At 43.2% G+C, this 15,506-nt stretch overlaps 4 protein-coding genes across 6 annotated transcripts; 2 read left to right on the top strand and 2 right to left on the bottom strand.

Moving 5' to 3' along the window:
* Positions 1–235: 235 nt before the first annotated feature.
* On the top strand, positions 236–2,505 carry LOC108109099 (DDB1- and CUL4-associated factor 11). 2 transcript variants are annotated; one of them, XM_017217482.2, is made up of 8 exons: positions 236–505; positions 573–837; positions 907–1,053; positions 1,104–1,646; positions 1,705–1,860; positions 1,920–2,026; positions 2,084–2,247; positions 2,306–2,505. In XM_017217482.2, exons 1-7 carry the CDS (start codon positions 320–322, stop codon positions 2,222–2,224), a joined length of 1,545 nt encoding a protein of 514 aa, XP_017072971.1. In that variant the 5' UTR covers positions 236–319; the 3' UTR covers positions 2,225–2,247; positions 2,306–2,505. The 2 variants fall into 2 exon arrangements, with proteins under 2 accessions (XP_017072971.1, XP_017072972.1); XM_017217483.1 differs by having other exon boundaries at positions 2,084–2,505.
* LOC108109102 (PIN2/TERF1-interacting telomerase inhibitor 1) lies at positions 2,381–4,812 on the bottom strand. 2 transcript variants are annotated; one of them, XM_041819691.1, is made up of 3 exons: positions 4,636–4,811; positions 3,015–4,579; positions 2,660–2,776 (listed from the first exon to the last, which is right to left on the bottom strand). In XM_041819691.1, exons 1-3 carry the CDS (start codon positions 4,706–4,708, stop codon positions 2,753–2,755), a joined length of 1,662 nt encoding a protein of 553 aa, XP_041675625.1. In that variant the 5' UTR covers positions 4,709–4,811; the 3' UTR covers positions 2,660–2,752. The 2 variants fall into 2 exon arrangements, with proteins under 2 accessions (XP_017072975.2, XP_041675625.1); XM_017217486.2 differs by having other exon boundaries at positions 2,381–4,579; positions 4,636–4,812.
* An 80-nt stretch (positions 4,813–4,892) lies between these two features.
* LOC108109098 (WASH complex subunit 2) lies at positions 4,893–10,172 on the top strand. The gene is made up of 4 exons (XM_017217481.1): positions 4,893–5,235; positions 5,298–5,492; positions 5,556–5,695; positions 5,749–10,172. Exons 1-4 carry the CDS (start codon positions 5,134–5,136, stop codon positions 9,836–9,838), a joined length of 4,527 nt encoding a protein of 1,508 aa, XP_017072970.1. The 5' UTR covers positions 4,893–5,133; the 3' UTR covers positions 9,839–10,172.
* On the bottom strand, positions 9,825–15,295 carry LOC108109100. Its single transcript, XM_017217484.2, has 4 exons — positions 15,162–15,295; positions 12,346–12,776; positions 11,702–11,941; positions 9,825–11,632 (listed from the first exon to the last, which is right to left on the bottom strand). The coding sequence occupies exons 2-4, from the start codon at positions 12,508–12,510 to the stop codon at positions 10,496–10,498; spliced, it is 1,542 nt and encodes a 513-aa protein (XP_017072973.1). The 5' UTR covers positions 12,511–12,776; positions 15,162–15,295; the 3' UTR covers positions 9,825–10,495.
* Between the last annotated feature and the right edge of the window lie 211 nt (positions 15,296–15,506).

Genomic DNA, 15,506 nt, shown 5'->3' with positions numbered 1-15,506 from the left:
TAATTGTATTTTTGAAATTTAAACTAATAGAAATAATAGCATTTTATACGGTCACAGTTAGTCGGCAAAGACTGTCATATTGATTTTTACCTATTAAGTTATTGCTCCTCAATTTGAATTTCCACATTTTCAAATAAGAAACCCTGTCCAATACTACTTTCGCTACATCGGCGATATATCGATAATTTGTTAACTTTTGAACTTTGGTGTGAGTGCAGGTTGCAGTCTGGTATTTAGCTTCTTTCCACCTGCGGTCCTACAAACTTCAACAACTGTGAATTTAATAACAAAAGAGGGCAAAAGGGAAACGCAGAAAATTATGGGGAATCAATTAGGAATCGAGATGAACAGCGATGACGATGATGACTTCGAATCCTCGGACAACGAGCTCGGCTTTAATGTTATCAACTTTACAGTGAATGCGATGGACATGGAACTGCGAACTGATTACTGCAATAACGACATGCCAGTAATAAGAAGCAAACCAGATCTTGTTAAATTTCAGGTAATCATGAAATACACTGCCTTCAGATAACCATACTTAGCACTCGATGGCTTGGTTAACCTTCTAGAACACCGATATGTACAAGGAGATCAGAGCTTCCAGTGGAATGGTTAGCACACCTGACAATCGCTGGAATCTAGTGCAAGCCCTTCAGAAGCGAGAAAATGGGATGGCTTCGCCCCATAGCTCCTCGTTTTCTAAGAACCAACAGCGCTACATTTCAAATCTATACATACCAAACAAGAAGTCCACGCGCCTAATGTCGCTGGACTCTAAAATCTTTGTGACCAAATTCAATCGCACGGGCAGCAAACTGCTGACCGCCTGTCAAGGTCAGCATTTCTGTTAAAAGCTTTAAATATCGTGAAGATATGACGAAACATGTATATTACATCTTCCAGATGGCTTTGTGCGCATCTACGACGGCGCTAAGGGCACTTACCATCTACTCAACCGCATACGTGCCCGTGATGTTGAGTGGAGTATCATCGATGCGGATTTCAGCCCAAATGGCCAACACTTTGCCTACAGCACCTGGTCCCGTACATGTAAGTGGCCAGAGAACGCTGATATCCATACTAAGTGCTCTCCCTTTTAGTTTTCATCATGCCCGTGAATGGAAACGAAGGCGACTGCCAATGGATCGATGTGAATGGACTGCCAAACCATAGGTTAGCCATCTTCTCGCTACGCTACTCTCCCACTGGCGACAAGATTATAGGTGGCAGCAATAATGCTACGGTCATAGTGACCGACATCCGCACAAGGACCACACAGATCCTTCGCACCCACCGCATGCCGGGAAACGATGTGAATTCTGTGTGCTTCCTGCACGACAAGGATCCAAATGTGATAGTCGCCGGGTGCGACGACGGTCTTCTCAAGGTATACGACCTTCGTACTTCGTTCCGCTCACGCGAACTGTCCAAGTCGGTCGCGTCTTTTATTGGCCACTATGACGGCGTTACTTACATCGACTCGCGCAACGATGGTTATCATGTGTTGTCCAACTCCAAAGACCAAAGCATCAAGATCTGGGACATGAGGCAGCCCAGCAATCTTCGTAATCGCAGCCGAGCCAGGCAACGTCAACAAGACCTCTCAATGTGGGACTACCGATGGAACCGTGTGCCACGTGAATGTAAGCTTTAGCTCCTTAACTCTTTGAAAACTGCATTTATTTATTATTTGTTTTGAAGTTTACAATCCACATAAGGCGCTGGATGGGGATACCAGTATAATGACGTATCGCGGTCATCGAGTTACCAAAACCCTGCTGAGGGCCAAGTTTTCACCAATGGAGCAGACAGGACAGCGCTACATATACACGGGCTGTGCCACAGGACGCATAATAAGTAAGTTCCCCTTTTTTTTTTCATAAAATTGCCACCAAAAACATATTTCTACTTCGCAGTTTATGATGTACTTACTGGTAAGATTAAAGAGGCTATTGAAGGACATAGGAATGTGATAAGAGACCTGGACTGGCATCCAGAGCGCTCAGAAATTGTGTCTGGTTCGGTAAGTTGGAAAACAATGCCTTCTTCTTTCATTGGTAACCTACATATTTCTCCGCAGTGGGATACACATGTTCATTTGAATAACTTTAGTCGTAGCAACGCCAATCGACCCGCAAAGCGAGCCCACAGCTCGGATCAGGACAAGAGGCCGCTGCGCCGATCTCGCCGCTTGGCGAATCGTAACGTGACACCAGACTAGTTTTAATGTTATCCTGTTAGTCGGTAAGACCCCCACATTGATATTACATTTCGTTACATTCATTCATAAAAACATGCGTAGACGACGGGAGGGAATATTCACCACAGTCGGACCGCATATGGGTTCTATGAATAAGACTGAAGAATATGTCACAGCTTGAAATGTATAGTTCAGTTTAATTAATTATGTTGTTATACATTAAAATGTAAACCATGAAGCTTACAAACTACCTACTTAAGTTGTTTATGTACAAAACGAACAAAAATAAGAATCACGTTGAATTATATTTCGTTTGCTTGAGCTAAATTCCATTAAAAGCGACTCTTTTCTTTACCGCTCGAATCGTCACAGGCCTCACCTTATTCGGATAACGTGGATGCTTCCAATTCTTAGATGTTTCAATCGATTTATTACTCCAAAGGTCTAGTATGCGCCGTTCATCGGTTTTATTTGCCACCACTTTCAGCTCCACGTTCTCACTCGTCCCATAGCCCACAATCTCGGACAGTGTCGACTTGGTAAACTGACTCATGTCGAACATTTGAAATTTTTCTGCACAAAATTGAGAAATTTCAAAAGTATTAAGTGTTTTGAGTTTTGTATGTATCTCTTCCAGCGATAAGAGGTTTATAGGCAGATCTTCATCAGCTGATTGATCGCCTTTATCCCCAGAAATATTATTAATATTTAGTTTTTTATGTATCTCTTCCAGCGATAAGAGAGTTACAGGCAAATCTTCATCAGCTGATTGATTGCACTTATCCCCAGAGATATTATTAACGGCACTTACGGGGGTAGCAAGTGCAGAACTCTCCAGTACAGCGTTTGCGGTCTTATTGAGTTTATTTTTCTTCTTTGATGTTTTTTGAATATCAGATGCGGGGGGCGGTATTTCCTTTGACTCTACTTCCTCGGTTTCTGGCCTTTTCGGTTCCTTTGACTTCTTTTTCTTTTTTGTGCTAGTTTCGTCTGCGATTTCAAGATCATTTCCTACATGAGTTTGGTTGCCATCTTTACATTTTGTACCTTTCTTTTTACTAACATTTTCATACATGGTTTCCGATAAGTCATCATTAATTATGATTACTTCCGAATCCGCCAACTCGGGTTTCTTAGACTTTTTTTTCTTTTTCGGGACTGGTTCCTCAGGATTCTCTATTGATTCTAGTGGGTCTTCTGTAGTTTCATGCAGTTTGTTGGACTTCTTTTTTGTGGCTGGTTTTTCATTTTTCTCGACGGATTCCACGAAATCCTGAGTTCCTTTGCTTTTATTGGATTTTTTCTTTTGGGCTGGTTTTACTATTTGTTCAATAATTTCTATCACATCTGCAACCTCCTCCTTCTTATTAGATTTTTTCTTTTTTAGAGTAGGCTCTACAGAAAGTTCAATGATTTCACTTGTATCTTCTGCCGTTTCTTCCTTTTTGTCCTTTTTTTTCTTTCGTTTCTGTGGATTGGACTCTTCGCTTGTAATTAGTTTTTCCTCAACGCAGATTACCTCCGTGGGTTCAGTGTCATCTTGAGATGAGCGTTTGGATTTCTTTTTCTTTAGTTTGGGGGCAGATTGCCCGATTTCGTCCTGTGCAACTGTTGGCTCGACAGTCCTTTCCTTATCCTTCTTTTTCTTCTTTTTTTTGCTGGGCTCTAGATCATTTTCCGCTAAGATCTCAGCGAGCTTTTCATCATGGCCATTAGCCTGTTCTTCAGAATTATCATTCATCGTTGGAGTGCTCTGCACTCCTTTCTTCAGCCTGTTTTTCATGGCTTCCATTTTCTGCTTGAAATAATCGCTGACCGAAAGGCCAGTGGCTACAGTTTGCACGCCAGCGAAATTGTCATCCACCAATTTTTCTTCCTTGGGCTGCTCCACCTCTAGTTGCTCCGGGACATCGACAACGTCTGTGGCTTTTTTACCAAATATATTGGCCAAATCTTTTTCACTGTATTGAGAAAGGTCCTTGCCACGTGTGAACTTTTTGTAGTGAACTCGAGCCCTACTTTGCTTAGACTTCTCCTCCAGTGACATACCACTAATGTTCTCCTTGAGTTTTTTCTTGGACGGTTCCTCCGGTTGATCGACTTTAAAACCAAAACCCATGGGTCTATTTTCCTCTTCGGGGTCAGATTCCTTTCCATTAGCCTCATTATCTTCGCCATTCAGTGACTTTAATAGTCCATTGAAACCCTCTTCGTGAGTGGTCCACTGGTCATCCCTCGCTTCGAAACCCAATCCTTCAGCGTCGTTTTTGAAGCGAATGCGAACAAAATCCTTTTCGCCATCCTGCTTGGCGCCCAAGCCATTGCCTTTTGTCCAGCCCATCTTCTCCAGCATTTTGGTGCCAAATCGGTTTTCATCTACAAAACGTTCTCATACATTTTTGGGCGAGTATGTTTAAATTGAAAAGATTTACCTTCATACAATGCCTTGCCGCGTGGACACAAATTGTACCGCTTGCGCCGACGGGGTTCCGCTAACATAGCCATATTTACTTAAGTTTTATTTTCCACTATTTAAATTTTACCTAATAAATACAAAAAATTAGGGTAACAAAACGCGGACTGAACAGCCACAACACGTGCTATCATACATCGAATCGAAGCAAGAATTATCGATAACGATAACACAAACAGCTGACGCGCACAAGATGAGATGCTACTATACAATTATTGAACAAATTAGAACAAAAACGTTAAGCAACAAAATACTTTTGTCATTTATATTTGCCAACAAGTATTTAATTTTTATCAAAGAATAGAGTCTCTCTGTATCGGCCGAATTATTGTGTAGTCCGATGTAACAGGTGATAAACTATCGCACATCCGTAATTGGGTGTGATCACTAAGTTTTCTTATTGTTTGGTTTTCATTGTTATTAATTTTTTAAATCGCGAATTGGAAATCCATTAATAATGGATATAAGTGCAGATGTAGATAAAATTATATCTCAAGCTCCAGATTGGAACTTTGCGGGTGATTGCGCCCTACTGGCACTGATGAAGCGTATTTCCCAGGTCGGTTTAATTTGACAATTATCTTCATCAACAAATCAAATTAGACGGAATGTCCCCAACAGAATCTGCAGGATAGGGGCGAAAAGACCAGTCGCAATCTTAGGGACTTTGAGACGAGTGTGAAGCAAGTGGATATATCTCTAAACAATGCCACTAATAGCCTGCGATCCTTACAATTTGGCAATCAGTTTGTAGAGTATCGAGTGGAGGAAGTGGATGACGCTGATTTGGCCATGCCAGAAGAGAAAAAGAAAAAGGTACAAAGGCGATTGATTTCTCGATGAAATTATGTTTATAGATACATGTATTTCTGCTTCCAGCCACAGGCGCCATCAATGAGTTCCGAGGAAATGGCAAAAGAGTTTCTCGAAAACAATTTGCGAATGTTCCGCAAAAACTATGAGCCGGTGACTATAGAAGTGCCAGATTCCGATGATGAGGATGCACCTGTACACTCAACGTATGTGGGTCTATAAAACGTTTTCATAACCGTACTAAGCCTTTTTTCTACAGAACTGTATTCCGGGCAAAAAATCCTTACGATGCTATTCCCCTGCCCTATGTAATTGGGACAAAGGAATGGGAGGAACATAAATACGCCGGGTTGTATGACAGCAAAGAGAACAGTGAGGATGAAAGGTCCGAAGAGTTTTCCTCAAGTTCATCGGACGAGAGAGAATCCGTAACAAAGAAAATTACAGTGCCAACGAACAAATTAGGGGAGCCTCACCTCTCTGACTCTTCTTCACTGGCATCGTTCGCCAGGGAACCAGCAATTGTATCTCCAGTAATCAAACCTGCTAGCCAGGTTCCAGAAGCTGCCAACAGAACACAACCGCGTCCTATTATAAGTAGTCATCGTAATCCACATGAGAGGGACATGTTTTCTGCACTTCGGCAATCGCCGCCTAGCGATGATCCGCCTTCCACTTCATCATCGCCCACATCGTCACCAGCTTTTAGGAATCCTTCTAGCCGCTTGCCAATCGTATCTACGGCATCGCTTAGCTCTAGTAGCAGCAGTCCTGCCCAACAGCCGGCAAGACTTTTCGACGAGGCTGTCTCAACCCAAATTCCCAAGGAAACTGACGTCAAGTCAAATCAAACCAAGCGTATGCCAGTAAATCTCTTTAACGACGATGAATTTAAATCGTTTATGTCGGAAATCGTGGACAAAGTCCAGGCCAAGTCGGGCAGCAGCTCTGCATCCACTGGTACAACGAATTCAATTAAGGAACCGCAAAACGAACGAAAATCTTTGGAAACCAAGTCAAAACCTGAAGCCACCAAGCCGATCGTTGAAAAATCTGTTCCGAAACATGTAAATCTGTTTGATGACAGTCCTCCTTTAAGTCCTACTCCAAAGGCAGAGCCTATCTTAAATAGTAATAAATCATCGGGTGCCATTCCAAAACAAAGCCCAGCTTTGGATAAAAATTCCCAAGCCAAATCTCTCTTTGACAATTCTCCTACCATGGTTGTCAGTCCAAAAGAAATTCCTTCTAAGAAGCCAACGACACCTCTTAAGAAATCGTTGTTTGACGATGATTTGGAAGACGATGATTTCTTGAACTCCTTTACGTCTAAAACAAAGCCAGAACAAAAAACGCTTTCCAAACCGAAATCCTCTTTATTTGATGATGATGATTTGGATATTGATGATATATTTATAAAACCTTCGGTTCAACCAAAGAAGCTCTCTGAAAAAGTAGCTGGAAAAACCAGTTTGTTTGAAGACGACGACCAAGATGATGTCACTGATTTATTTGGCTCTAAAAAGACGAAGGAAACAAGGAATGAGACGCTTCCAGATACTTTATCCGGAAAAAATGTCGAGGAATCACCTCCAGATATTTTACCCGATCTAAGGATGGAGGCTACAGTAGCCCCAAAGAAAAGTCTATTTGATGATATCGATGATGATGATATATTTGGAACACCGAAGGCTAAAAATTTAATTACTACCGAACAATATAACGCCCCTCAGACTTTTGAAAATACTGAAATTAAAATAGAAAAACAAAAGGAGATTGGAAAGCATACAGAAGAAATGGAAGTAAATTCATCTATGACTAATATAAGAGATTCACCTCCGCCCTTAGAAACTTTGGAAGATAAGTCTAAGCAAGTAAAATGCGGAGATGATTTATTGGCCGATGAAGTTCCTAGATCTACAAATTTGTTCACTAAAGATTTAAGCGATCATGAATCTTTCTTAAACCCCTTAAATATTAAAGTTAAGACTACAAGTGATAGTGAAACTAAAGAATTTATCAAAACTGCTGAACGAGATAGTTTGCAAGCTAATGAAAATATAGTATCAATAATTCCTCCCGAATCTTCTACAAAACCAACCGATTTGTTTAACGAAGATATTAGCGATGATAAAACATTTTTGAGTACATCCAAGCATAAGGAAGATGCTACAGCAACAACGGAAATTAATATATCAGCTAAAGTCGAGTTGGTTGATGAGATTAAACAAGATGAGCCACAGAAACTGCCAGAGAACAAAATAGATAGTATAACCATCGTCGACGAAAAGGATGATGTTGTGCCTGAAGTGTTAAGCAAACCCCAAAGAGATGTTTTAGTTTCCGAAAGTCCTCCACCAGACGATTATCAAAGCGAGCAAGATCCAATTATAACAATGGTGGCCGATGTCACTAACAAGTCTCCAGAAGGTACCCCCCGAAAGCCTGCTGATCTGGCTGCTGCACAGCAAATCATGCAGAATTACTCAAATCTATTTTCCGACGAGCCGCCAGATGACAGTGAATTTTTCCAAGCTCTTGGGGGTAGTGGTCTCAGCAGCCTCAGTGCCTCGAAAATCTTTGACAACGAGCACGACTTTTTCGAACCCGCCTTACCCAAAATTCCAAATGCGACTAAGCCATCACCAGTGACACCTGGAGATCAGCCATCTTCGGCATCAGACTATGGCGCTATGTGTTTATTTAGTGATATCCCACCGGAAGATGATGACCGTGAGGGTGAAGAAGCTCAGAAGCAACCTGTAGTTCAGAAAGACGAATTACCACCAACCCGGATACACACAATTTTCTATGATGATTTTAGTGAAACAGCTAGGGCCGGAGGAGTCCAGCCAATCCCTAAACGGTTTAGTTTCGATGATGAGCCCCCGCCAGCTGACGAACCTGATCGCAGTAAAGTTAACGAGAGTCCAGAGTTGCCTCCACTCAAGTCTCCTGTAAAAAAACTGAAAATGCCTAATATTAACATAAATGTGCAGGCACTACTTCCCGGCTCCGGAGGCCTGCCAAAGGTGCTCAGAAAACAAGAGTCATCTAGTTCTGAGAGAGAAGAACCTCCAAATACTGCCCAGTCCACAGAGATCACACCAAGTTCCAAGGAAAACGTTATACCTCCAGGAGAGGGTGGCCTGCAACACGTGAACAAATCTCGTGCTCGAGGCCCTGCTAAAAGAAGACCTTCTACCAGGAAGGGCAGAAAGGAAAATTACGCCAAGAGCTTGATGGATGCTGATCTAGAGACAAAATCTTCAACTTCCATTCAGGGAAGGACCTCTATAGCTAAACCAGATGTAGAGCACCTTGAGTCTAAAACTTTCATAACCCACATTCCGCAGTCAGTAAGAGATGAAAAGATGTCTTCTGCTCCACCAGTTCCGATTTTAAATGTTCGGCCGGAGATCAAGCCGCAGATAGAAATACCAGCTCCTCCTAAGGTGGACGCAACATTTTTGGATAGCCCAGATGAGGACGATTCCTTCTTTACTTCTGTTCCTTCACAGGCAAATTCTTCGAATAGGTCAATTGGAGGAAAGCAAGGATCTGATCCACCCAAGTCGTATCGATCATTTTTGGATAGTCCTGATCAAGATGATCTTCTTTTTAAACCTTTTGAAAGTAAGGGTGCGATCGAAAAAGCTTCCGTTCCCTTCCCACAATCGGTTTCTAATGAAGCAACCGCTGATCACCGGAAGCTCGTCCAATCATCAGAACCGCCGAATTTGGGAAAATCATTTTCGGACAGCCCAGATGAAGATGATTCACTATTTAGTGCAGCAGTAATGGCGCCTGCTGCTCGAAAAGCATCAGTCCCTGCAGAAAAGATCATCGACACTTCTGCAAAGGAGACTTCTGCTCCTACCAAAGAACCAAATGCAGGAAAGGAACAGATTACGCCAAAGCCCCAGTCTGTGCCGAAACTCTTTGATGACAGTGACGATGATGATGATATTTTCGCTTCTGCCGCTGTACCAGCATCTTTGCACAGTATCCAAACCACTGTCAAGCCTGTTCAAGCTAAGCCACCCATTAAACCCGCAGCGACTTCTCTCTTTAGTAGTGATGATGATGATGAGCTGGTGGTGCCAGCCAAGAGTGCTCCTGCCAAAAAATTGCCCTTAAAGAAAGGCAAAAGCCTCTTTAGTGACGACGACGACGATGATGATCTGTTCGGAGGAGGCTCGGCGTCTAAAGTTAGCGCAATCAAAAAAACCAACACTGTGATCCGGACAGCATCCAAACCAGCTACTGGTAAAGCCCCAAATGCGACTCCAACCATTCCCTCTAAATCCAGCGATAATCCATTGGCCGATCTTCTCGATTCGGAGTAAAAACATGAATGCTTTTTATTACAAGTATGTACAGTTTTCGATCTGTGGATGGTTAGACTGTCGATCAGAGTATTGTTATCCGTATTCCTAGTAAGTATAATAAACAATGAATGTCAATGACAATTTGTGGTCGATTCTTAGAACTAAACTTGGGGTTCGCTTTGAACAAGTTACGATGATGTAACCAGTTAATCTATTACTAGGTTTATACGCCTTTTATTTGCTAAACTGTTTGTCAAAGAAATTATACATTTCTCTTTGTTGATACTTTGTTATTTTTCAAAATTTGTGATACTGCGTTTATTTGCTAATAAAATTATACCTAAACTTCTAAGCATTGGAGTCTTTCATGAAAAACATTTATTTGCAAATAAGGCGTGATTGTTAACGTAGTATTTATGGGAGTATAACTTTAGCAAATATCAAAATAAGTCCAGACCTATATCGAAACTTGCACTTGCACATATAACCTGCGCATAAACGTCGTACCAGATTCTCCCAGCGTAACGTTAGTCTACGAACTGAAACTGAGTTAGTTTGTGGCTCTTTGGTCGTTATTCCGAGGAATCTCATTTTAGATCGAGCATGTCCTACAACTAGTGAGTGTAACCTAAGCGATGACTGGTGATTGATTGGGGACCGGAAACCGAAAAAGACTCAAAGAGCCACATCGCGGTACTTCCGGTAGTCGTCGGACTCGTTGCCCAGCGAAAGTTTACTATTTGCCGTAATGTAAGGATTGGCATAGTTGGCATAGCCAAAGCCTCCATAATACTGCATCTGCTGGCTGTGAGTGGAACCACGTCGTTGCATCGGTTGTGCCAGAACTGTGCCGGCAAATCCTCCCGTGGAACTGCAGTTGGAAGGTCTGCGGTAGATGCCACCAGCCTGTTGGTGGAGCAACTGTTGTTGTTGCTGCTGGTGAAGCAACATTGCCAGGTAGTACTGTTGTTGCTGCGTGTAGTTCTGGAGGAGATTATTTCCGTAGGCGGACAGATCATTTTGCACCTTGCTGATTCCGTCCAGGTTCTCAAGGGAAACGCAATTCCGGGAGAGCTTTCCCGGTGGCGGTTGCTTGTGAGTTCCACGTGGACGATGGTGGTTCCTCTGTTGAGCAGGTGGTGGTGTCAACTGTTTGGGTTCGATGGAACAATAGATGGGATCATTGCTGGTGGAGCCAATTAGTGAAGGTGGCGACGGTCTGTGCGAATCCTGCAGATTATTCTTCAGGTCGTCGATAGTTATGTTGAAGTATTTGGCGTTCTTATCCTCAGTGTCGAGCACATGCCGCGGATTATACATTCCAGGCAGAGTGCAGCGGAGGTCCATCAGGGACTGTGCCCGGTGGCTACCCGTGGCTCCTCCCGATCCGCCACGCTGCATCATTGTGGCATTGTTGAACTGTTGGGCCAGAGCCGGAGCAAACATACTGGCATTGAATTCATTCTGGGATCCAAATGCCTGACTGCCGCCGCATTGGTTGTTCAGACCCAATCCTATTCCTGGACCTAGTGGTATCTTGGACGCAGTCTCATCGCACAACTGGTAGCCGGCGTTCTCGAATCCACTTAACCGCTGGCTAGATCGTCGGGAGTCCGCCTTGGTCATCGGAACACTGGGTGCTGGTGTTTGCAGGGAGAGTCTAGTGGCCAATCCTTGCAGCTGGCTCAAAACCTGAGTCTCCCGCCGCCAGCGTATGCCCGTGGGAATAACACAGATTAGAGCAAAGCAGTTGATGATCAACCGAATAAGGTATGAAGTTAGCTCCGTCAGTCCATGCACCGATTGTAGTCCCTTAAAAAAATTTAATTTAAATTTGAAATAACATTTTTCCCATAATATTTTTTAATTAATTTAACTTACCCAGTGCTGTGTGGTCATGATCATGACAAAAACTAACTCCGGAATCGAAAGGAGCCCGATGATGCCTGACCAGGCGAACAACGGCCAGCAGAGTCCACTGACCAAACCATGGATGAGGATCGTTGTGGCCACGAACATGACGAAGTAAAGCGAGCAGAGCGTGTAGGCGGAGAAGGGCAATTCGCCGTGGGCCTCCAGTATCCAAGAGACCTCACACGAGAAGGCCCCCAGATAGACGATCTGCGAGGAATGCGGAGATCGGGGAATGGGAAGAGAAATGGAAATTAGCCGAGATACGCAGAAGAAAAGCGAAAACATAAATCAGGCGATGGCAGTCAGAGATGTAGATACACGAAAAAACCGGAGACAGCTTTGCTCCGCAACCATCCATCAATCAATTAATGAGCTCCCACCTCTTCTCCTCCAACGACTTGGACGACTGTCGTGCCTGTCATCTTGGTCAGCAAAAACAGATGAAATTTTTACATTTGCGCAAAAACGATTTCATTTCATTTTCACTTAATGGAGCAGAAATGTTTTCACACTGATAACGGTAACGGAAAGATGGACGTTCGGATAGACAGAGATGGAGATGGAGATGCAGAGATGGAGGCGATATGGTGATATCACCTGACGTTACTTACCAGCAAAAGAACCGCCACCACGCAGCAGATAATGAATAGATTCGCCTTTATGAAGCGCTCCATAATGCGTTCGTTCCAAAAGTTTTGTATGCTATTGCCGTTGCCCGGCGGCCGCTTCTTCAATGAGGACGGCGACTGCTTTTCACTGGCCTTCTGATAATTCATTATTCGTGTTATTCGGTTGCGGTTGTTGTTGTGGAAGATATGTATGAGTGTGGTTTTTCGAGAGAAATTAAGCTGTCAAGCGGGAGGGTGGCCTTGGCTCCCCTTTGGAAAGGAGGATGAGGAGGAGGTGGTGCACCAGTGGTGCGATACGATGCGATGTGTTCTAGTTCTTGGTTTATGTTCGAATGGGTTTCGAGTCCAGACCGCTTGTGGGTTGAATGAAAGCGTTAAGCGGCCCAATTGAGCCGTGTCATGCTAGGTTGGTGCTGAAATGAGAATTCCAAAATGAGATGAGATGAGTCCAGTTCGATACTCGGAACAAAAGACTTAGGCAACGAACTTGTTTTGGCTGCTACACATACGTGAGTATGAACCAGCCAAGAAGCAAACAAACAAACCAACCACCACAAAGTAGCACTCTCAGTCTAACGGCCTGTGCCATATTATTTAGAAGATTTTCACTTTTCTACAGAGCCAGTTCGCTGCCGAAGTCTTTTGTTTGGTTGGCCAAGCAAATATTTGACCCTAAACAAATGGTGTCGCGTGCTAAGAAGGAAGCTTCTGGTTAAATACTACCTAAAACTGTTTACCAAATGCCAGTTACGAGCCACCTTATGTCATGACAAATGAATTCACAAACTTGGCAATACCCAAATCAATTAATCAATTACACACCGCTACAAAGTTTGGGTATTTCACACATCTTGTGGCACAACCAAATGATGACACTTTTTATGTAAATAGCTATACGGATAACTAAATGGATCGAATTTATGCTATGTAACATAATGTTTTAATTTATGATCATTAAGTTGGTATATTACAAAAATAAAAAGTAAGCTATTTTTAAAAGTACAGTAAAATCGAAAGCCATGAAATAAAAATACAGAAACAAAATGAAAATGAAAGAAATGAAGTGAAAAATGATTGTGTGAATCATGATAAGAAATGAGAGACAATTAACAAATGGAAAGCAATTGAAAGATTTATTTCAACTCATACAAAAGAGCCCATTCCGGAGGCACTTGTAATGAAAAAAACCCGACCAATTATCCCATTGGCTTGCCCACGGAATCGTGTTGTGGAGTGTAAACAATTGAGACGCCTCGCCAACACATCACTCAGCGACTGGGAGCCCAGTTATCCGCTTAGTCGGATACGGTAATCCGCCCATAATAGACATCGTCATCAAAATAGAGGCGACGAACTTGTCGACTCAATGTCGTCAGCACGCAGGTGCGCCGGGCTCATCGTGCTCATCATAGCCTGAGATTATGATGATGATGATGATCCACCTGAAGGCGTATCCATGGATTGGGTTGGGTGCTCTTGGTCTTGCTCCCCAAAAAAGGAGCGACGCACCGGATATGCGCACCTTAAAGTGTTGGGCGCGCTGACTTGCCCCATTGACATTCCGCCAACGTTGCAAGTTGAGCACCCGAACCCCAGCTCTTTCCTGTCCCACTGACGATGCGGGTCTGGTTTTGGCTTTCTTCAGTGGCCGGAAAGAATTGCAAGCCAAGTATGTTTTATTGCTAATTAGCTGGACAAACTCATTCTCCCTGGGCTGTCCGGTTTTTCGGGGGCAAAGCTGTCTTATTTCTTCGGAACGGGTTTTCATCGGAGCTTAACTGCTATTTATTAGCACTCAGCACCGGGAAAAGGTGGCAAGCGGTTTCGCAGCGCCCTTGACTGACTGCCACACCCATGCGCCGAGGATTACGAAATTATGCAGATCCAACATAATCTCTGTGAACCCGATGAGACCGAAAAAATGCGAGCAACATTTCAAAATATTTTGCATTGTCTTCCCCGCGTCTCGGACAATTAAATTAATTTCATTTCGTTGTTGTTATTGTTAGCTATGCTGAGGTGTCTGCATAGCGAGTTCAATAGCATAAGTGCAACAATGGACAACAGTGAATGCTTATGCATGAATAAACAACAATGCAGCGGCAAAGTTATGCAAATTGTTATTATGAAGTCGATGTAAATCGAAGTCGAAATGGAATCGAAATGAAAAGGCCAATCCAATGCGTTGCCGTTAAGCTGTGCCTGTGCGTTTCAAAATGCAATATCCAACATATGTATCGATGCGATGCGATGTAAAATATACCTTTCACTTTGCATTATGATTATTATTGCAAACGATCCCATCCATCCATCCCAAGCAGTTACAACAGGCACAACAAATACCAAAAAATAAACTAAATGAACAATAATCGCGGATCGTAGAAATTATCAGTCAAGCAAGAAATGTTTTCTCAGCGACGCACTAACACACGCGGGCCACGAAATTGTTTAGCGTTGAGTCATTTCGTGGTATGAATTTTTCAAAAGATTCGAAGCTGTCGCTCATGCAAATTGCGTCGCCCGACCGACGGCTTTAATGGGCCACATAAAACCTCACACAACAAAACCACCACCTAGTGGTTCTTGGCACTTTTACTGCTCGCACAAATTGAATAAAGCCCAGACCGAATATAACTCGTTTTTTAAATTTTTTGTGTCATCGCAAAAGCGAAATGTGCTTGTACGCAATTATATTTTGATTGTTATTTAATTGTACAACGGTTAGTCTACCAGCACCAGCACCAGGTCAAGTCAAAGTTGACGGACGTGAGAATGGTCGATATGTGTGGGTCACTCACTCCGTAACGTGCCGCGATAACGGTACGCCTCAACGTTGGCGCGCTAGCAAACGGTTAAAAGTGAAATTCGAAAGACTAAGGAAACGAACTTCGTTCGCCGAACGAAACTGCGAGCAGCGCTGCGACGACTACGACGTCTGTTTGGCAACTGAAGAGCAATACGCCGCTTCCAGCTTAAAGTTTCGAGCCAAGCTCTAGAGCTCTGCTCTGGCCTGTCGTTTGTTGATTTACATTTTTGTGTCGGTTTCGTTTGTTTTCGCTGCTGCGACTGCGGCTGCTGCTGCTGCTGTGCAGCAAGTTCACTCGCCCTGACTCTTGTTCCAACAATTAAAACTTAATTTCAAA

Source organism: Drosophila eugracilis, unplaced genomic scaffold (genome assembly GCF_018153835.1).
Source record: "Drosophila eugracilis isolate 14026-0451.02 unplaced genomic scaffold, ASM1815383v1 contig_1765, whole genome shotgun sequence".
NCBI lineage: Eukaryota > Metazoa > Arthropoda > Insecta > Diptera > Drosophilidae > Drosophila > Drosophila eugracilis.
Note: the sequence above shows the minus strand (reverse complement) of the source record. Positions and strands in the feature narration are given on the sequence as shown.

Excerpts from the sequence above, each read along its gene's own strand:
- LOC108109102 (XM_017217486.2), bottom strand. The coding sequence starts at position 4,708 with ATGGCTATGTTAGCGGAACCCCGTCGGCGCAAGCGGTACAATTTGTGT. Across the intron at positions 4,580-4,635 it reads CGGCAAGGCATTGTATGAAG|ATGAAAACCGATTTGGCACC; the intron begins GTAAATCTTTTC and ends AACGTTTTGTAG.
- LOC108109099 (XM_017217482.2), top strand. The coding sequence starts at position 320 with ATGGGGAATCAATTAGGAATCGAGATGAACAGCGATGACGATGATGAC. Across the intron at positions 506-572 it reads CAGATCTTGTTAAATTTCAG|AACACCGATATGTACAAGGA; the intron begins GTAATCATGAAA and ends TTAACCTTCTAG. Across the intron at positions 1,054-1,103 it reads CAGCACCTGGTCCCGTACAT|TTTTCATCATGCCCGTGAAT; the intron begins GTAAGTGGCCAG and ends TCTCCCTTTTAG.
- LOC108109100 (XM_017217484.2), bottom strand. The coding sequence starts at position 12,510 with ATGAATTATCAGAAGGCCAGTGAAAAGCAGTCGCCGTCCTCATTGAAG. Across the intron at positions 11,942-12,345 it reads TGGTGGCGGTTCTTTTGCTG|ATCGTCTATCTGGGGGCCTT; the intron begins GTAAGTAACGTC and ends CATTCCTCGCAG. Across the intron at positions 11,633-11,701 it reads TCATGACCACACAGCACTGG|GGACTACAATCGGTGCATGG; the intron begins GTAAGTTAAATT and ends AATTTTTTTAAG.
- LOC108109098 (XM_017217481.1), top strand. The coding sequence starts at position 5,134 with ATGGATATAAGTGCAGATGTAGATAAAATTATATCTCAAGCTCCAGAT. Across the intron at positions 5,493-5,555 it reads CAGAAGAGAAAAAGAAAAAG|CCACAGGCGCCATCAATGAG; the intron begins GTACAAAGGCGA and ends TTCTGCTTCCAG. Across the intron at positions 5,696-5,748 it reads GATGCACCTGTACACTCAAC|AACTGTATTCCGGGCAAAAA; the intron begins GTATGTGGGTCT and ends TTTTTTCTACAG.